The sequence below is a fragment of the Hippopotamus amphibius genome, chromosome 1, assembly GCF_030028045.1.
Source record: "Hippopotamus amphibius kiboko isolate mHipAmp2 chromosome 1, mHipAmp2.hap2, whole genome shotgun sequence".
Lineage (NCBI taxonomy): Eukaryota > Metazoa > Chordata > Mammalia > Artiodactyla > Hippopotamidae > Hippopotamus > Hippopotamus amphibius.
The window spans coordinates 17665614-17687273 of NC_080186.1; the positions used below are offsets into that span (position 1 = coordinate 17665614).

The window sequence follows — 21660 nt, forward strand, 5'->3', positions numbered from 1 at the left end:
GGGTTTGTGATTTGCAGGTGTAGGCGTGGTGCTTGCCAGGGGTAGGGAGGTGGAGCCAAGAACAGACAGGAGAGTGTGCAGAAGAAACACAGAAGTGGAAGGATAGGACCCAGGAGAATGGCAGGATTTAAGGGGAGAAAGAAAAAGTTGTTGATGCACGTGTCAGAGGAGACACCAGCAGAGGGGTAAGAGGAGAATCAGACATGGTTTCTGTCCCTGAGCTCTCAGATAAGGCTGTGACATCCCAGCCACCACCTCTACCTTCCTGAGTCAGCCCCGTCCTTGCAGAGGGACAGCCGGGCTGCTAGTGGTGAGATTTATTTCTGATAAGTCCACAGCCGGCTCTTACCTAGCACTCCAGAATCCTCCTGGTGCCCGCAATTGATTTCTTTAATGAGCGCTCCAGATCCTCCCAGGTAAGGAAGTTAGGAACTGAGCTTTGCAGTCCCGTGTGGGCCCCACCCCCGTCGTCCTTCCCACTCCTCCTTTCCTTCTTTAGAAAGGGCTCTTTTGGAGTAAGCTCTCTGTTTGGCCTTTCCCCAGCTCCACTGGGATTTCCCAGTCTGCCCGGAGCCCGGAGCTGACAACCACTTTGCTGGAAGGCTTCTGGAAGCCGCTGACGAATGGTGTTAGCCAGACCAGGGCTGGCCGTTTCCATTGGTTCTGGCCTCCCAGGGGAGGTGGCCTCCTTTGGCAGCTGCCCCAGAGCACACAGGTTCACGCTCCCTTTGGCTCCCCAAGAGCTCAAGAAGAGTCATTTGTGAGGTGGATGGGCCCTCGTAGGCCACATAGATTTATGTGTTTATTCAACAGAAACTTCTACTTGGTAGAAGTGAAGGGGAAGGATATTCCAGACAGAGGGAGCAAGTGCTGGGGGAGGAGGGGGTGAACTATGAAAGTCCAGGCTGCTTTCAGGTTGTTGCCCAGTGTACGTGGAGCAGTGTATACATGGAGAGGTTTGTCACTCCTTCATTCACCTTCGCATTCTTTCATTCATTTAATGAACGTTGGTGACGGCTCACTTTGTCACGTGTTGATGGTGACAATGATGGTGGTAGCCTACATTTACTCAGTCTTTATGTGTACTAGAGACGATGCTAAAAGCTTTACCCATTTTTTCCTATTAAATCTCCACAATCCCCCTGTATGGTATATAGTAGTGTTATCCCACTTTCGAGATGAGAACACTGAGGCTGAGAGGGCTTAAGAAATGCACCCAGTGCCTCATTGGTCCACTGGCATAAGGACTCAAACTAAGTACTAGTGGATTTCATACTAAATCTCTTCCGGGAATTCTCTGGTGCTTAATCTTTATTCAGATAATGGAACTTCAAAAAGAGGGGAAAGGGAAAGGAATTGATAGCTCTCGAGCTTCACCAATGTGCCAGGCACTACCTGATCAGATTTTATCTTCACAACAACCCTGAAAAGTTAGCATATATTGCTCCATTTTCCAGAATAGAAAACAGGGGCTCAGGGAAGAGAAGGGTCTTTCCCAAGGTCACAGTGCAAAGAAGTGGAAGAACTGGCATTTGAAATGACTTCCAGTCCCCAGCTCAGTCCTGTGCCTGGCATTAGAGAAGAGATCCACTCAGGTTAGTGCCTCAATATCCCGAGGCATCTATGCCACCAGCAGTTTCCTCCCATCTCCCTCATATAATCAGAAGCTTAAAACTTCCAGCCTCTAAATGGGCACCCACCCAGTCTGCAGAATCCAATCTCCTTTTCAAGCCTGAGCAGATCCCATGTAGGACAGCGGCACCTAGTGGCAAACTTTGGTACTGCGTCCCAGGTTCATAGATTAACGTTCATCCCAGGTTTATAGTTTACCAGTTTAACATTCATTCATTATGTCAGTAGTTAGTAAGCACATACTATGTGCCTAGCCTGGGGGTCCCAGAGATGAACCAGACAAGGCCCCTGCCCCAGGGAACCCACAGGCTTTAGAGAAGACACATTTATATCAGAAGAGTGGGTGGGAGAGGGGACAATGGACCTGCAGTCTCTGGCTGGGGCATCTGGGAAGTCTCCCCAGCCGAGGCAGTACTCGTGCTGAGTCTTGAGTGATAAGTAGGGGACTGCCAGGCACATGAGGAAAGAGTATGTCAGACAGGGCAACAGCACTTGCAAAGGCTCAGAGTGTCCAGGTAAGGTCAGATTGCCAAATAAAATATAGGACACCAGGTTATATTTGAATTTTTTAAAATATATTTTTAGTATAAGTATGTCTCAAGGAATGCACAGGATGTACTTATACTAAAAAATTATTCATTGTTTAGCGGAAATTCAGATTTAGCTGATCATTCTGGTGTTTTGTTTTGTTTTGTTTTGTTTTTCTATGTGGCTGGAGCCTGGAGGACCCTGGGGATGTGGCCGGAGAGACTGGCAAAAGCCAAGTCATGGAGAGTCTGGAATGCCAGGCTAAGGAGTACGGCCTTCAGGCCACTGAGGAAAGACTTTGCATCAGGTCCCTATGCTTAGTACAGGGGAACAAAACACAGCCCCTTCCCTCCAGTGCTTACAGTCAAGACAGTGAGGTGAGCCTGGGCCCAGGGCAACAGGACATAGCAGAAACCCCCTCCTATGGCACCGAAAGCACATGCTCCAGGGCTCAGTGGAGGGGAGGCACATCTAGCTGGGAAGTCAAGGAGGCTTCCTGGAAGAGGAGGCAGGCACTCTGGCTCAGGAAAAGACACTTCCTCTCTGCTGCTACCCCCACATCCCAAGCTCTTTCTCAGCTCCTTGCCTTTGCACCTGCTGCTCCTTCCCAGGAACGCCCTCCCGCTTGTTTACCTGGGTGACTTCTGTTTGTTCTTTAAGATCCCATTCCAGTTGCCCCCACTCTCCAGGGAGATTTCCTTGACTTCATCTGCTATCCCTACCCAGATCACATGCTCCTGGGCTCATCGTGCTTACCCTACTCATGTAAGCATTTCATATATATTAATTCATTCCATTCTCTATAAACAACACTTTGAGGTAGCTATTATTATGATCATCCCCATTTTACAGATGAAGAAAAGGAGGCACAGAGAAGTTAAGGAACTTGCCCAAGATCACAAAGGTAGTAAGTAATAGAGTCAGGATTTGAACCCGGAAGGGCTGGCTCCAGTTCATTATTTTAACCTCTACACTATAATAACATTGTAATTACATTAGTACCATGTTGTATAATTACATAATAGGATTGTAGTTACAACTATTATCTGTAATAGCACTGAATTTAATTGTTTCATGAGAGTTTTCAAGGGCTCTGTGTACCCAGGCATATACATGATTAACATGTACAATCAGGTGTGCACTTTTCTGCATAAGGGTTCATAGGTTTTCATCGGTTTCTCAAAAGGGTTCATGTTCCTCAAAGGGTTAAGATCTCCACACCATTTGCTTAACTGAACTGAGCTCCTCAAGGAGGGCAAGGCCTCTGCTTTACCCCCTGTGGGTCCCTAGTGCCCAACCCAGGGCCTACTGCAAAGAGGGTATTTGGGGAGGGTTTGCTGGGTAGCTGACAGATAACTGAACAAGCACCATGTAGGCTGGTAAACATCTGCATCAACTCAAGCACTTTTCCCCCTCCCACTGCAGCAGCTGGATCTTTGTCCTGTCCCCAGACTCCTCAGGTCACCCTGGGCAGTGATCAGGTCAGAATTGGCATTTTGCATTTCTCAAACGAGGGAACGTTAGGTGCTGGGTATCCAAAGGCATGTGTATTAGAGGTGGCTCCATGCAGGAGAGTTTGTTTGAGTCCCAAAGCAGCCATTGAATGATGCATGTGACCTTGAGCATCATTTTCCCTTTCTGGGCCTTAATTCTTGCCTCACTCAAGTGTGCTGAGGCTGAACAGGGGTCCTTCCACTTAATCCATCAAGGCATGGGGCAGGACAGGGATGCAGAAGTGAATAAGGTGGGCCCTCTCCCTGCTGTCTCTAAGAACTCACAGTCTAGTCTTCAGGCTCTGCACACAGTGGCCAATCAGTATATGTGTATTAGTCAGCTGTTATTGAGATGATGCTGCAGAACAAACAATTCCAACAATCCAGTGGCTTACAACAAGTGGCTATTTTTCTTCCTCATAGGTTTTTGTCTGTGGGTCAACTAAGGTGGCACTATTTCAGCCTAGGAGTTAGGTCAAGGTCTTCTTCACATGTTTCTCCTTCTGGAACCAGCTGTTATCCAGGTTCAGCCTCACCATAGCAGAGGGCAGAAGCACAAGAGACCAGGTCAAATCAACAAGCACATGTAAAGCCTCAACTTGCATTACGTCTTCTAGAATACTCCAACAGCCAAACCAAGTCACATGAACCAATTCAGCATCTGTGGGGCAAAGAAATATGCTCTGCCTTCTTTTGTGGGAAGTGTTGCAAATCATATGCAAAAGGTTAGGATGTGTGATTCTGTTACAGGGAAGGAGTGAAGAATTTGGAACCACAGATGTTCATCCAGTAGCCAGACCTGCCCCAAGTGGCAGGAATGGGTGGTGGACTCGGGGCAACAACCTCACTAACTGTTTTCTCTGTTCCTCGGCAGGAGCTGAGTGAGTACAACGCCACAGCCATAAAAAGCCCCACCAACACGGTCACTGTGCAGGGCCTCAAAGCCGGCGCCATCTATGTCTTCCAGGTGCGGGCACGCACCGTGGCAGGCTACGGGCGCTACAGTGGCAAGATGTACTTCCAGACCATGACAGAAGGTAAGCAGGGTACAGAGGGCAGGAGGAGGGTGTTGACTCTACAAATAGAACAAGGGCCACCATTCCTATAAGTTGCCTTTGTGCAAATTAGAAAAGGTACCCCCTCTTCTAGATATCAGTCCTCCCTCCCTCCTGGCTGAGAACCTTTGGGCACTATACAAACTGCACAGTCATATATAGAGGTAGTGTTTCTATGGACTCCTCTGTTACCATCATGTCCTTTCCCAGGACCCTTGGGAGCTCAGCCTCAACTTGCAAACCACTCTGAGCAAGCCATGTCCATTCCCTGGTCCAGTTTCTTCTCATCTATAAAATGAAAGTATCATATTCAGTCTGAGAGAGGAAACATATTTTATCCATATATTACTCCAATGACTTGCAGTTGGATTGAGAAGAATTCTGAAGCCACATCTGAGCTCAGCAGGAAGAAGTGCTGGGATGGATTAGTAATGTCTTCCCTGGGCAAGAAAATGGCAGGTTGCAGCCCACGTGCTTTGTGTCTTCCAGTCTGGGACCACATGGTCTCTAAGTACCTTTCCTGCTCTAATAATCTCTGAGAAGCAGCAGAGTTAAAGAATGCGGGCTGTAATGCCTGAGAGATGGAAGTTGCAGTGCTGATTCAGCTCTAGCTGTGTGGTCCTAAGCAACTCACCTTACCTCTCTGAGCCTCAATTTTCTCATCTACAAATGGGGATGCTGACAACTAACCCGTGATCATCTTCGCCATCAAACCAGGGTCAGGATGGGGGGTAAATGTACAGGCCTTAGCACAGGGTTGGCGCTGGGTCTCACGTAGTTAGTGTTCACCAGATAGTAGTCAAGATCGTAGCCGTCATTGCTGTGAGTCTGGGGCCCTTTTCCCCAATGAGCAAAACTCCAGAGCAGAATACTTATGACCAGACTCAAGCATCACTTCTTAGCATCTGCTTCAACCACTGGGCATGGGCCTCAGCCTTTGCCTGGTTGAATATTTCAGTGGCTCCTAGACCCCTGAATTCTTGTCTTCTCACAAAAATCCTCCCTTATAGCTCCATCATCTAGTACTCACTTCCTCTATAAAATCCCTCTTCCTCAGGGCCAGCGTTTTTCACCTCTCTAGGTCCTCTTGCATGTTGGATGAGGGTCACTGACCTGGGGACTGGGGGACTGTTCCAAGGTCTTCATTAATTCAGCAAATATGTGCTGGTGTTAAGCACCCGCAAATGATCTAGTCCCTGAGTCCAGCAAGCTTCTGTCTGGTCGTGGAGGCAATGAGAAGTAGTAATAATAAAATTTTAAACAATGAAGACGTTGATGGCCTTGAGAAAGCAAAGCACCGAGTGGTTTCCAAGATCCAGGACCAATGCTGAGTGCATTTTACACATTATCTCGCTTAAGCCCATGGCCTTGGATCGAACAGACCTGGGTTCAAATGCTGGCACTGGTCACTTTCTAACTGCGTGACCTTAAGCAAATCACGATCTTGCTAAGCCTCAGTTCCTGATCTGCTAAATGGGATAATTATAGGCAGTATGTCCTAGGACTGTTCTGAGAATCACACAAGATACAAAACATACTTAACCCTGACGACAGTTAAAACACTGAAAAACAATAATTGTTCATGTTTACTGAGTGCTGACTACGTGCTCCAAGGTATTCTAAGTGCTTTACACAAAAATCCTATGAAATCCTGCCCACTTGGGGCAGGTCTGGCTACTGGACAAACACCTGTGGTTCCAACGTCTTCACTCCTTCCCTGTAACAGAATCACACCCCCTAACCTTTTGCATATGGTTTGCAACACTTCCCACTTTACGTGTGAGGAAATTGAGCCACAGAGCAGTAAGTCACTTTACTGGAGATCACGTAGACAGTAAGTGGTACCATTGGGATTCAAACCCAAGGAGGTGGGCTTCAGAGTCTGTGCTTTCAACTGCCTCTGTATGTGTACCAGCTGATTATTATTCTTGATTTTCGTATCAACATTGAGATAGAGGCATAATTGTGCCCATTGTATAGATGAGAAATTGAGGGTGGCAGCAATTCACGGACTTGTCCAAGGTTACTTGTGAGGGAGAGACAGCCTGCTCTCCACCTGAGCGTGACAGATGCTCTGTCAGGAGTGGGACAGAGCCTGGGTCCCAGGAGACCCAGCGCGGTGGGGAAGCAGCGGGTTATGACCCCCAGAGCCAGGCTGAGAACGCTGCACTGTGCTTTCTCCCCAGCCGAGTACCAGACAAGCATCCAGGAGAAGCTGCCACTCATCATCGGCTCCTCGGCGGCTGGCCTGGTCTTCCTCGTTGCCGTGGTTGTCATCGCCATCGTGTGTAACAGGTGGGTGGTGTCCTCCCAGCCTGGTCCAGGCCTGGCTGTCCAAGAGCGCTGTCCATCCATTCCGCCACTCCTGAACAGCATCTGTGAACAGAGGAGGCGGGGGGTGCTCAGGTGGCCTGGAGACCCACAAGTGGCCTCTCACTGCCTAAATATTGGCAGTCCATCCGTTTGGGTCAGGCATTGCCCTGGACAAGTCCACTGTTCGAGGAGGTGGCACATTGGGACACTAATACTTCAGCATGAAGGGACATCTCAGAACAGCGGGCAGGAAGGACTGCAGGATGCCAGGAGCCAGGGGATGGTGGAGAGGGAGTACAGATCGCCCCACTTTCTGCTCTAGCGCAGGCCCCTTCATGAATAGGGCTGTAAGCAGGCTGAGGAACTCGGGTAAGCCCCCCTGGCTGAGGTGGCTGCAAAGAAGGAGAAAGGACATAGGTAGGAAGAGGTGGAGGAAAGGGCATCCCAAGAGGCTGGCACAGCATAGGAAAAGGCAGGCAATGGGACCGGTTCCCAAACTTCTGCTGCGCTTAATGCAAAGACTCTCCCTTCTTCCTTAAAGAGCTCCCTTTTTTTTTTTTCTTTTTCTTTTTTCTTTTGGCTGTCCTGCACAGCTTGCAGAATCTTATTTCCCCAACCAGGGATCAAACCCAAGCCCCCTGCAGTGGAAGGGTGGAGTTCTAACCACTGAACCGCCAGGGAATTCCCAAGAGCTCCCCACTTTAGAACAGACTAGGTAATAAGGTCAGATGGACAGAAGCCCTTGGGTTTCTGGGGCCAGGGGCCATGGCCAGAGATGACTTTGCTCTTCAAAAAAGACTTGGCTGGAGAAGGGACAGGGGAAATAGTGAGCCTGAACTTGACGTGGGAGAGGTGGGAAGGGCTGGGAGGGACCAGGGAGGGTGAGGCTGCTTGGCAAGGGGGTGGTTTCAAGGGTCTGCCCACCCTCTCCCTATCACCTCCTGTGGCTCCCAGCTCCCCGGGCGCCTCCAGGTGGCTCCAGCCCTTTGCTCTTGTTCCAGAAGACGGGGGTTTGAGCGTGCTGACTCGGAGTACACAGACAAGCTGCAGCACTACACCAGTGGCCACAGTACGTATACCCCAGCGGGACTGGCACCCCGGGGCCCTTCACTGGCAGCCCCCCAGCAACCTCTCCAGCCTTGTCACTCTTCCTCCCATGCGGCCGTCAAACCGAATGTCAAGCTCTTCCCTGAACGTGAACGTGATGTTCCCTCTGCCTGAAGCACTCTCCCCTCTCTACCCTGGGTAACGCACTCTCCCTCAGGCCTCATCCTATACAAACCCGTCTGAGAAGCCTTCCCTGATCCCACCCTGGATTTAGGGCCCTCGTCTGTGCCTGCACAGCACCGCCCTACCTGGCCGCATGGTGATGGTCGTTTCCTTGTCTCCCCACCATTATGGTGGGGGCACCTGGGGACCTGAAATTGTGCCTGACATTCACCACTGCCTCCCCAGCGCCAGCTGGCTGCCCAGCACACAGCAGGCACTAGATACAGATTTGCAGAATAAATGCATGAGCTGGGTGAGATGGTGAGGACTCCAGGCTCTGGCCTGGGAGGGGAGAGAAGGGAGGCGGGAAGCCCACTGCTGTGCCGCCTCTGCTGCCTCTTCCCCCACCCAGTGCCCCCATTTCCTTCACTGTCCCACCCCACCTCAGGCCAGGGTTGGGGGCACATGTGTCAGACACGGCCAGAGCAGATGTGCCCTCCACTGGGGGGCGGGGGTCCGAGCAGAGCACAGATTCCTCTCCATGTGACCTTGGCAGAACCAATGACCTGTGTGGGGAGGGGAGATGTGGCTCACTCAGCAAACAGGAATTCCAAATGGGTCCCATATATTGAAAGGTTCTTGAACTGTATTCAGTGGGGTGCCCTAGGGCTCCTAAGTTGGCCACCACGTGAGGGCGGGGTCACCAGCACATTCCTTCGTTTGTCACATATTTGCTGTGGCCCATTGCGTATGTCAGGCACTGCTCTAGGTGCTGGGGACACACAAGTAAACTAACCAAATATCCCTGCTCTGGTGGAACTTATATGCTCGTGGGAGGGACAGGGAATTTTTAAAAACACATGCAATAAATGAGTAAAGCATATGGTACACCAGAAGATGATGCCGTGGGAAAAAAGCAAAGTAGAGCAGGGTGATTGAGAGCTGCAGGAGTCAGGGCTGTGTTTTTATTTTATTTCATTTTATAAATTTATTTATTTAATTGGCTGTGTTGGGTCTTTTTTGCTGTGCACGGGCTTTGTTTTAGTTGCGGTGAGTGGGGGCGACTCTTCGTTGTAGTGCGCAGGCTCCTCATTGCTGTGGCTTCTCTTGTTGTGGAGCACAGGCTCCAGGCTCTAAAGCGCAGGCTCAATAGTTGTGGCATACGGACTTAGTTGCTCCGCGGCACGTGGGATCTTCCTGGAGCAGGGATGGAACTCACGTCCCCTGCATTGGCAGGTGGATTCTTAACCACTGCGCCACCTAGGAAGCCCAGGGCTGTGTTTTTAAATAGAGGAGAAGGGGTTGGCTTCACCGAGCGGGCTTCCTTTGAACAAAGGTGCAGAGGAGCTGGGGGAGTGAGCTGTATAGAACCTGAGAGAAGAGCATCCCAGGCAGAGGAAACAGCCAGTGCAAAGGCCCTGTGGCCAGAACATGTCTGGCAAGTTCAGGAAGAGCCAGGAGGCCAGTGTGGCTGGAGCAGAGTGAGGGGACAGGAGCAGGAGCTGTGAGGGGCCACGACATGCACATTCTTATCAGCTGTTGCAGGGCCTTGGTTTTTATTCTGAGTGAAATGAGAAGCCTCTAGAAAGGTCTGAGCAAAAGACTGACGTGCGCTGAGTTACAGTTTTCACAGGACTTCTCTGGCTGCCGTGTGGAGCATGGACTGGAGGGGCTGGGCTGTGCCAGGCAAGGACAGAGCAGGGACCCTGAGGTGGCTGTTGGGATAATCCAGGGCAGATATGATGGTGGCCGGACCTGGGCAGCAGCGCGGGAGGTTGTGGGAAAGGGTTGCATTCTGACGCACTTTGGAAGTAGAGCGACCAGATTTGCTGCAGGACTGGATACGGGGCATACAAGAAAGAGTAGAGCCAAGGAGTTCTCGATATTAAGCCTCTGGGTAAGACTTAATTTGAAGTAAAAGTTCCTGGGCTTAAAAATCATTTTAGACATAAATGTAACGATAATTAAACCATTAAAATTTCCAGAAGACAATCTAGGTAACTATTTAACTGATATGTGGATGGAAAAGCACTCTCTAAGCACAAAAGCAATGGAAGGATCACAAGACAAAGGTGGACAAATTTAACTACATAGAAATAAAAATCCACCTGTATGTTAAAAATAAAAGTCATAAATTCCATCACCCCATCCTATTCCCCAGGTTATAAAATCATGATTGTAGATGCAGCTTAAACATATTGTGTTTTGTGTGCCAAGAACTATTTTAATGCTTCACATGTATTTATTCATTTAATCCTGATAATTTCCCACTTCGGGTAAGAGGAAACCAGGGCACAGAGAGGTCCCACAGCTGTGCAGGGCAAAAGCTGCAGTACGAACCCAGAGTGTCTGGCTCCAGAGCGCACATACTGAGCCACACCATGCTACCTACACCCTTCTGGGCTAGAATAAGACAGGCTCACACACTTCATCACCTGGAGCCATTTGGGAGCATCACTATTTAGAGCGTGAGTCAGTAACAAGGAAACAGGTGACAGCAGGGATTTATTTTAAAAATAGACCCCAGAATAGAATGTGTTGTTCATAGATCCACACATTCTCAAGCTCAAGCTCCTACTCCCTGCATCTGAGCAAGATTTTGGTTTTTGTTTTTTCTCAAAGCACTGCCAGCCCTGTGATCGCATATGCACCAGCAATCCTCTGTGGCTGGGACAGAGGAGGAAGCTGAGGCCCGGGTATGTGTGTGACTGGTTTGAAGTCACCCTCACGAGCTCATGTTTTCCATCATTCAGCAGGTGCTGAATGAGTACCGAGGTCTGTGGTGCCTGGATGTGGAGCCAGAGGGACTCACCTGCTTTCTCAGCCATACTCTGCTACAGGCCAGCTAGGTGACCTTGGGGAAGTCACCAAACCTCTCTGAGCCTTGGCATCTTTATATGGGAAGTAGTAGGAATGATACTTCTTTCACAGAGTTATGAGGGTTAAATGAATTAATAGATATTAAAGTGTTTTGTAATAGTAATATTTAATAATAATTTAATATTAACTCTTCGTGATAACAGTTAACAATTATTCATTGCTTTCTATTTGCCAAATACTGTACTAAGCCCTTTAAAAAGATTTTCATTTAATCTTTGCAGCCCCCTTATGAGGTAGGGGATTTGTTTATTATCTGCATTTTGTAGATGAAAAAGCGGGGCACAGAGAGGTTAAGTAACTTACCCAAGGGCACACAGCCAGATCAATACAGTGGTTGATCTTGAATTCACACTCACAAAGCTGCTTATTTGTGACCATTATTACTGGCAGATCCAGAATTCAAATCCAGGTCTCTGGATGCCTGGATCCTCCTTCCCTCATTCTGAATTTCCCATGTGGGTTCAGGATGGCAGTTGGTGGCCCTGATGGTCATAAATTATCCAAACAGCAGCCCAATATTCTCTGAAGACTCTTACCTGCAGGGGTCCTCATCCAGCTTCAGTTGAGCAAATGCTCCTCTTGGGAGCCAGGCCATGTACAAGGCTCTGGCCACAAGGAGCTCACATTGTATCCCAAGACACAGGCTGGGGAAGCACCCAGAATAAACTGGTAGCCTGGCAGTTTTAAGTGTAGACTTTACAGCCAGACAACCTGGATTCAAACAACACTTCTGCCACTTATGAGCTGTGTCCACATCCCCTTGGGCAGGTCATTTAACCTTTCTTATACCACAGTTTCTTCATCAAAAACAAGGGAATGATATTAGGTTGGACCAAATGAAACTGTCATTTTTGTAGGTCAGAAGCAATCAAATATAGACAGTTTCATAGAGTTCAGCCTAATAATAGTATTTACCGGGGAAGATTGTTAGGGAGGGTTAACTGGGTCAATACCTATAAAGTACCTAGAACAGGGTCTGGTACGTGATGAATCTACTCTAAACTATGAGCCAATAGTGTTATTAACGGTGAGGCGAAACCAAAGGGTCACCAAAGCAGGGATGGCTGCGCTCAAAGCCATACATTCAAAAAGTGTTTATTAAGCACCTACTGTATACCACCCTCACATATACTGCAGAGTAAACACTATAGAGTAAGGGCTCATAACTTGGAGTTCACAGCCTCCTAGAGCTTTCAGAGTCTGTAAACATTCCAAAATTATAGAAAAAAGAGAGCATCTCCAGGGAGCTGATGCCCCCTCTCTGAGGAGGGCTGCCTTGGGGAAGGAGGAGTCACAGCTGAATACTCCAGGAGGAGGACACATGCACCAGATATGGGTGGATTTCCTCCAGGAGGCAGTGAGCATGGTGATTAAGAGCACTGGCCCTCGGCTCCTTTCTGACAAACCTGGGTTCAAATCCTGGTTGTGCCATTTGCTGGCTGTGTGGCCTTAGGCAGATTACTTAGCCTCTCTGAGCTGCAGTTTTCTCACATGTGAAATGAGAACAATGATCCCTTCCTCCAGAGCTGTTGGGTGGAGGAGACGAGATTATGGATATGAAGAGCCTGCCACAGTGTCGGGCACAGACCGAGGGCCCGGGATGTAGAAACCGGTATTCTTCTTCTTCTTTCTCTGTCATCTGGTTGCTATAGACACTGAGTGTTTGTTGTATGTAGATGTTATGCAGCGTGCCAGGGAGAAAGGAATGAGAAAAAACATGCACCCATCCCCCTCTTCCCAGGCTCCCACAGTCTAAGATGGTGGTTCTTAATCTCTTTTGGGGTCTCAGGCTCCTCTGAGTCAGCTAAAAGTTTTGGATCCTCTGGCCAGAGAAACACATGTGTGTGTATAAAATTACAAGATAGAAAAATCCAGAAGAAAAATCTATGCTCAGGGATAGATTTTTGAAGAACTTTTACTTCCAACAGTATTTATTTACATAATTTTTAAACTATTTATAAGGAGCATAAATTACTTTTCTAATTCAAAGAGACAATAATAATAGATGCATTCCATTTCAGCAGCCCCAGCAAACCCATCCTGGGACTGCCAAGTGGTTCACAGACCCAAATTAAGAAAACCCTGGCCAAAGGGCTGGACAGACACCCACACAAATAATCCAAAATAAAACTAATGTGTTAGGACAGCGGTTGGCAAGCTTTTCTATAAAGGGTCAGACAGTAAATATTTTAGGCTTTGCAGGCCTTATGGTCTCTTGTAACTGCTCAACTCAGCCACTGTAGCGTGAAAGCAGCCACAGGCAAAGGAATGTGTGTGGCTGTGTTCCAATAAAACTTTATTTATGACACTTTATTACAAAACAGGCAGTGGGCCATTTTGCCAACCCCTGTGTTAGAGGTTCCAGCTCTTAGATTACTGGAATGTCAGAATTAGAGGCTGAAAGTGGTCAACTAACACGTCCAAGGTCACGCAACTGAGCAGGATTGTGGCCTCACTCATCAACCAGCCAGGCCTTGGGACTCCAGCTCCCGACTCCTAGAGCAGTGGGAGAATGTGGGCAGGGCGCTGGGGAGCCAGAGGGAGGCCCGGGCTGGGTGGGGGCCAGATGGCCGGAGAAGTGGAAGACTGGTTATCTGGGAGGGGGAATGGGGAATGGATCATCTTTCCCTTCCTTCGAAGTATTTTGCTGACTCAGTGCTGGGGTCAGAACTGGGTCTTTAACATCCAAGTTACAATCTTCCTTTCTGCATCGAAATTTAAAAATCCGCATCAGGTCAGGAATCAAATTCACATGCTGCGTGTCCAGGCTCAGGCTGATCACCAGGGAATTTGAGATGCAGAAAGGTTTAAGACTTGGCTAGCAGGGGGAGCCGGGAGGTGGGCCCGGGAGCCGTGGGTACTCAGACTCTTGGAAGGCAGCCCCTCCAGTGCCTGGGAGGGCTGAGGCAGCCAAGAAGTCTCCTGAGGGGAAAGGAGGCTCGAGGTAGGCCTTGAAAGGCAGGGACATCTCCTTCGCAGAAGCCCAAGAACATAGTCTGTTGCCTGCTCTTTCTCTGTTTTTGTTCCAGTTCTCTCTCTTGCTTCTTGACTTCCTCTTCCTTTACTTTGCACCCGCTGATTCTCTATCACAAGTGATAAGCCTCTTTCCTTTCATGCCCACACACATAACAGACATTGTTAACCAATCTCAACAGTCTTTTAACTGTTCCAGGAAGATATTATTGATCAGTTAGAGTCGGAACAAAAACTAGAACCTATTTGCTATCGCTGCTGACCTCTCTGTTCCCCTCACCCTTCTACTCAGCTCAGTACCCATCTGCTGAGACCCAGAGAGGTCCAGTGAAATGCAGGGGGTTGCCCAGTTCTTACGGGGGCCACATGGGAGTATACTTCCCTCCACAGAGGGACTGGCTCTCACGTTTCCATTTGTCCACATCTTGTTTCTGTGCACGTGACTGAGCCTGGTCTTCTCTCCCAGTGACCCCAGGCATGAAGATCTACATCGACCCTTTCACCTACGAGGACCCCAATGAGGCAGTGCGGGAGTTTGCCAAGGAAATTGACATCTCCTGTGTCAAAATTGAGCAGGTGATCGGAGCAGGTAGGTGGCTGATACCCTCCCGGGTACCACAGCCTCAGCCATAGGTCAGGGGACCACCCCAGTGTGTACTTCTGGAGTAGAGGGTAGGATGTGGGGCAGGAGCCTCAGAGGACCCTCCAAGGCGTGAAGGCTCAGAATACCCAAGGTGAAAGGGCCCTCAGAGATCACCCGAGTAAAACTACTTCATCAACGGATGAGGAAACTAAGGCACAGGACTGGGAAGGAGCTTGCATATCACGTCAGAGATTGAGATAGATCTGGAACCCAGGTCTCTGGACTCAGTCTAGTGCTTTGTCCTTCCCACCATTCAGCCCAGGTCCCTCACTCCATCTCCCCAGGTTCCCCTACATCCTTACCCCACGCCCAGCCAAATACCACAGGATGGCCATGAAGGATTTACTCTAACTCCTGAAGGTGGCTGAGACTCTTTTGGGCCCTTGCATTCTGTAAAGGGGTTCTGTGTCTGGGAGGATGAGCTGACCATTGAGGAGGAAAAGCTCCTGCAGGCCCCCAGGAGCAGAAGTTACAGGGAACAGGGAGGTGGCATTCCTCCTGGAAGTGACATCCTGCCTCTTGTGGTGTGTCTGTCCCAGGGGAGTTTGGTGAGGTATGCAGCGGCCACCTGAAGCTGCCAGGCAAGAGAGAGATCTTTGTAGCCATCAAGACACTCAAGTCGGGCTATACTGAGAAGCAGCGCCGGGACTTCCTGAGCGAGGCCTCCATCATGGGCCAGTTCGACCACCCCAACGTCATCCACCTGGAGGGTGTTGTCACCAAGAGCACGCCCGTGATGATCATCACTGAGTTCATGGAGAACGGCTCCCTGGACTCCTTCCTCCGGGTAGGGGAAGCCAGGAGTGGTGGGGCAGGAAAAGGAGTGGTGGACAGAGCTTTATACTGTCAGAGCCTGAAAGGGTCTTGGAAAGATCTAGGTCAACAATGACTGACTTGCTGCCACTTTCCATTCCTTTACCCACGGCAGGCATTGCTAATAAATCCCAGACTCTCTCCCACTAAACCCAGAAGCAATCTCAGAATCCTTCTCAATCCAGGAAACCACAGCCAGTTGATCAGAGTTGGCATACAACCTGAAATCTGTCCCCTCCAAGCTCTTAGCCAGCCTTCTCATTACACACAAGAGAAAACTGAGGCTCTAAGAGAAGTAGAGTTTGCCCAGGGTCACCCAGAGGGTCAAGAGGAGAGCCAGGACTGGAACCAGGCCTCTAGACCCTTAGTCCAGAGTTTTCACCAGATTTGGATTTCCCTAAAGCTATACAGGGAGAGAGTTCAGAGCACAAGGCCAACAGAGGACAGTTTCTAGGCCCCCCAAGAGATCCTAGTCAACCAGCTAGATAAAGATCACTGACTAGGAATCAGAAGTATGCCATTGAATGCTATTTAACAAATATTTATTAAACACCTAGTATGTGCTAGGTGCCTTCCATGTACCTTCTTGTTGAACTCTGACACCCCTAGAAGGTGGATGTTACTTATCCCCATTTAACACACAGTTGAGGAAACTGAGACTCAGAGAGGGTAGGTCGCATGTCCAAGGTTGCACAGCCAGCAAGGGGCAGAGCCAGAATCAAACCAGCTCCAGAGTCCATGTTCTCTCTACCACCCTGAAACTGGCCTCTCCTGGGCCTCTCTAAGGTCTCTGAGCATCTGAGTCCTTCCCACAGGGAGCCCAGGCCAGGGCAGCAGGCTGCTCTGCTTTCCCATTCTGAGAATGTTCTAGAGATCTGACTCATGTCCTTCCATTTACTCTGTGTTTCCTCCACTTCTCCCAAAGCAAAATGATGGGCAGTTCACAGTCATCCAGCTGGTGGGCATGCTACGGGGCATCGCGGCCGGCATGAAGTACCTGGCGGACATGAACTACGTCCACCGTGACCTGGCCGCCCGCAACATCCTCGTCAACAGCAACCTGGTCTGCAAGGTGTCTGACTTTGGGCTCTCACGCTTTCTGGAGGATGATACCTCAGACCCCACCTACACCAGTGCCCTGGTAAGATGGAGGCAGGAAACAATGGAGTCACGGGGCCAGGAAAGAAGGCAGACATCCATCTCTCCCCGCAATGCGTTTTCACCAACACTTGCTCATGCCAGGCACTGTGCTAGGCCCTGGAGACGTAACATAAACCACATTCTCGGCCCTCGTGGAGCTCACAGGCTGGCGAACACAGATGTGCGAGCACCACAGAGTGATGGGGCTGTGAGTTACACATCAGCCCTGGGAGGCAGAGGAAGGCTTGCTCAGAGGGAGCGGTAACTGAGCTGAAAGCCAGGTGCCAGTAAAAGTTTGTCAGAGGCCGTATTCCCATGGGGAGCCGGGACGGGAACACAGGCTGTCGGGGAAAGTGGTGGGCAACCATGCTGGAGAGGTAGGCAGGGCCGGATTGCGGAGACCCTTGACTGCCCAAGCTCAGGACTCTCTCCTGAAAGCTGGTAGGGCTGTTGAAGAGTTTTAAGCAGAAAGGAATAAGACACAGTCCCTGCCCTCAAAGAGCTCAGAGATGGTTCAAGAGCCAGGCAAGTAGGCAAATGATAGGAGTAGTGTTCTCTGCTGAGAAGGGCCTCCCGATGGGGAGGTAGAGTGCACAGTTGTAGGAATGAGAAGCATCAGCAGCTCTTTGGGACTCAGGGGAAGACTTGCAGAGGGACTTCAAGGATGAGAAGGAGGTTACCAGATGGCAGAGTGGGAAAAGGCACTCATGCAGAGGGAAAGGCGTGTGCAAAAGCCTGCAGGTCCAGAGCAGCAAGGTGAGTCTGGGGGACGATTGTGCAGCACAGGACGCAGGGTGGGGAGCTTTGCCAGCAGAGGCCATGCGGCTCAGCCTCCCACCCACTAACCCTCATTCTGTTCCCCAGGGTGGGAAGATCCCCATCCGCTGGACGGCCCCAGAAGCCATCCAGTACCGGAAGTTCACCTCAGCCAGTGACGTCTGGAGCTATGGTATCGTCATGTGGGAGGTGATGTCCTACGGGGAGCGGCCCTACTGGGACATGACCAACCAGGATGTAAGTCTCCAAGGGGGTGGGCAGAGCCTCTCTGGACAGCCAGAGGGGAGGGGAAGATCCAGAACTCGTGGCCTTTTGCCCATCTCTCAAGGGGTAGGAGCAAGGTCTCTGAGATCCTGGGCCAGGGCAGTTTCCAGCCCGATGTTGGTTAATTCAAACACCTGCACAGGACCCTGGACTCTCCAGGGGTGGGGGGGTCAAGAGTAGGAAAGGCCTACCCATCCCCAAATCAGCAAATCTTCAGCTTGCTGTCACCTGCGGCCAACCCTGAATGAGACCATATCTTTCCCTAGAGGTGTTTACCACCCATATGGGAGACAAGACAATTATTCTGGGAACCAGATGTAGTTATCAGGTGCTATGTGTGGTCAGGTACTAAAGTGGAGAAGGCAGGTGTCAAGCCCCTCAGGTGATCAGGCAAGGGCAATGTGGGCAAGATCAGGCAGGAGTCTTCACGGACAGGTGGGACTTGGAGACGTGAGGGCTTCCAGTGGAAAGAACAGCCTGTGCAAAGGCCCAGAAGTGGGATGATGAAGGGTCGTGTTGGGAAGCAGTGGAGAGTTGGTCAGAAAGGTCGATGAGGTTCGATAATGGCGTGTTCCAAAGTCAACCCAAGGAATTTGGATTTGCGGCAATGCCAGAACAGGGAATACTTGAGCAGGGAAGGTTCCCACAGTGAAGCTGGGGAAGATGAATTTGGCCCTGGGGGCAGGACAGATTGGAGAGGTGTTGGGTCTCCTTTCCCCTAACCTCTGTTAGAGCCAGGTGGGGTTGCCCACAGGAGGGTCAGCCTGGTGGCCCCTGAGGCAGAGGGTATCTCAGGGTGCTGGGTGAGGGGGAGCGGACACCCAGCTGCCAGGCCAGACTAAGGCTACAGATGGCGGGAACCCAGGTAAGGCACATACTGGGGCTGCCTCCAGGAAGTGGAGATAGTTGCCATGGCAACCAAATAGTCTGTCCTGCAAGGTACTGGGGGCAAGATGAGCCAGGCCAGAGAGCAGATGCTCTTACCTCAGCCACCCAGCCCCACCCTGCCCCTGTGTTGTCGCCAGGTAATCAACGCTATAGAGCAGGACTACCGGCTGCCACCGCCCATGGACTGCCCGAGCGCGCTGCACCAGCTCATGCTGGACTGCTGGCAGAAGGACCGCAACCACCGGCCCAAGTTCGGCCAGATCGTCAACACGCTGGACAAGATGATCCGCAACCCCAACAGCCTCAAAGCCATGGCGCCCCTCTCTTCCGGGTACGGCCTGCCCCGCCCCTTCTCCCAGCTCTGCCCGCCCCGCCGCCTCCTGGTAGGGCCGAATTGGGATGAGGAAGGACAGCGCTAGTGTTTGTTGGGAGGCTGCCTGCCTTGGGGTGCAGAGTGCAGGGTGCAGGGTGCAGACTATCCCGAGGAGGAAAAGGAAGCCCAATCTGGGTAGTAGAGGAAGCACCTTTTAAAAACACGTGGTCAGAGAAGACAACTTTTAAAAGAAATTGTCAGAATCTTGATGAATAGATTTCCTCATCACTTAGCATCCTCCCTCACACTTACACCTGGGCCTTCTAACTTGCATGTGCATCCTCCTCGACACAGCCAGGCCCACACGCGTGCACACACACACGCACACATACACACACACCCACAGTCCTACACACGTTCATGAACACACAGTTGAGCACAAACGCTCACATGTATGCCCACACACAACCTCACACACATGGATACACCTGTTCTCAGGCTCTCACACCTACACACATCCATAGGTACCTGAGCACACACATCCAGAAGTACATACTCACCACACAAACACATGCACGTGCACCCCCACACTCGGGTTGCCATCCATGTATCAGAGAGACTGGCCCAGCTGGACGTGCATTAGCTCCGATGATCCTGGTGCTTCCCTTCTCCCAGTGGGCTCAAAGCACCCTCCGTCAGGCCTGCAGCCACCCCTGCCTTGCCCAGGCACCTTCAACAGGCCAGTCCTGGCCCTGCACACTCATAGTCTTCAGGACCCTTGATCACACAGGGTTTCTGAGGGGCATCCGGCTAGAGGTCCTCTGGGTCCAGGGCTGGCCGTGTCCAGAGACTCTCTGGGCCCAAGTTCTCCACCTGCCAAGTTCTTAGGCCAAGAGGTTTCCACGTTTGCCTCTGCCTGTCCCTCCTGATCATGACCCTGCATCAGCCACTCCTGATTCTCTGGATAAAAATCACTCTGAGCTCTTAGCCTCGAGGGGTCATTTCACACTTTGCCTGCCAGGAGGTCATTCCCAGTTTTGTCTGGACTTTGGAGATGCACAGTCCACAAGATCAGCTCCCTGTAGCACCACCAGGGTAGAGAAGGAGAGCATGGCATTGGGGAAGGAAACAACAAATAATCAGCACAGTTACTCCAGCTGAAATCCCTCCTCCTCAAAAGAAGCAGCGTGGAGAAGTGTCTCCCGCCTCCCCACTGTGGTGCAGCCTCTCTGCAGTCCCCGTAGAGGCTTCCCCAGACTCTCCAGGTCGCCAGCTTTGAGTCCTGCACACACACTCGCTCTCATCTACTCACACATATATATGTGCACATTTATGTGAGTTGACACCCACTCCCGCTCTCACACAGAAACGTTCACATACGCGCACACTCACCTGCGTTCACACACACGGATGCAGGCGTGCAGGTACACATGCGGCCTGCAGGCGTAGTGCTTGCCCTCACCCCCAGCTCAGCACGTGCCCTGACCGTCCCTGTTGCCCCCCCCCCACCCCCAGAATCAACCTGCCACTGCTGGACCGCACGATCCCCGACTACACCAGCTTTAACACCGTGGACGAGTGGCTGGAGGCCATCAAGATGGGGCAGTACAAGGAGAGCTTCGCCAGCGCCGGCTTTACCTCCTTCGATGTCGTGTCGCAGATGATGATGGAGTAAGTGCCCGGCCGCCTCCACCCACCGCCATCAGCCCCCGTCCCCCCCCCATCCCACCAAGCGGGGGGCTCTGGAGAGTGAGGAATAGACAGTGTCCCAGTAGGGACACAGGAGACTGAGGGGCAAGATGGCCAGTGCGGAGTCACGTTCACATCAACACGCAGGTCTCCTGCCACCCACTGGCTGTGACCTTGGGCAACTCACAGAACCTCCTGTAGCCCCAGGTTTCTCTTCTGTAAACTGGGGAGTGGTAGGAGGATCAAAGGAGATATAAAGTGAATGCGTGGGTACTTGCAGGCTCCCTTCTCCTCCCCCATAGCAGAGGAGACATGTGCACCTAGGTGCCCTGACTCCCAATCACGTGCTCCTCCCATCTCAACATGCACTCACTGCAGCTCCAGACAGCCACCCCCTCCCCCAGGCCCCTCACCTCCTCTCTTGCTCTCTCTAGCAGGAAACCCCTGGAAAAGCCCAGGCAGCTCTACCTGGACAAAGTCCCTCCACCCCTACATTTCCCTAACACACGTGCTTCTCTCCCAAAGGGACATTCTCCGGGTTGGGGTCACCTTGGCTGGTCACCAGAAAAAAATCCTGAACAGTATCCAGGTGATGCGGGCACAGATGAACCAGATCCAGTCTGTGGAGGTTTGACCTTCACCTGCCTCGGCTCACCTCTTCCTCCAGGCCCCACCCCCTCCGCCCCACATGCCGGCCACGGTTCTCCGTCACCGCAGGGTCAGCCACCTGCCAGGAGGCCACGGGCAACAGGAAGAACCAAGCAGCGCCCCAGCCATGAGATGTCACCAAGAACATGTGCAACTTCAGATGATGGAAAAAAGGGAAGGGGGACAAAAGAAAATAGATCCTGGGAGGGGGCGGGAAATACAAGGAATATTTTTTAAAGAGGATTCTCATAAGGAAAGCGATCATTGTTCTTGGAGGAAAAGAAAGGGCTTGGGAGATCCACGCAGTTTGTCCAATCGGAGATCAAAAGCAGTTTCTCTCCAATTCCCTCTGGGAAGGTGACCTGGCCAGAGCCAAGAAACACTTTCAGGAAAACAAATGTG

General features: G+C 50.9%; 1 protein-coding gene across 2 annotated transcripts in view; it reads left to right on the forward strand.

Annotated features, from left to right (window-relative positions):
• EPHB2 (EPH receptor B2) overlaps positions 1–21435 on the forward strand; it is a 184316-nt gene extending 162881 nt beyond the window's left edge. Inside the window, exons 7-16 of one of the 2 annotated variants that reach the window (XM_057744188.1) lie at positions 4528–4690; positions 6895–7003; positions 8023–8090; positions 14550–14672; positions 15266–15513; positions 16465–16680; positions 17544–17693; positions 18746–18939; positions 20437–20592; positions 21136–21435. In XM_057744188.1, coding sequence (XP_057600171.1) covers positions 4528–4690; positions 6895–7003; positions 8023–8090; positions 14550–14672; positions 15266–15513; positions 16465–16680; positions 17544–17693; positions 18746–18939; positions 20437–20592; positions 21136–21244 — 1536 coding nt within the window. In that variant the 3' untranslated portion in view covers positions 21245–21435. The remainder of the gene's footprint in view (positions 1–4527; positions 4691–6894; positions 7004–8022; positions 8091–14549; positions 14673–15265; positions 15514–16464; positions 16681–17543; positions 17694–18745; positions 18940–20436; positions 20593–21135) is intronic. The other variant, XM_057744178.1, reaches the window with a different exon arrangement.
• The last annotated feature ends 225 nt before the right edge of the window (positions 21436–21660 follow it).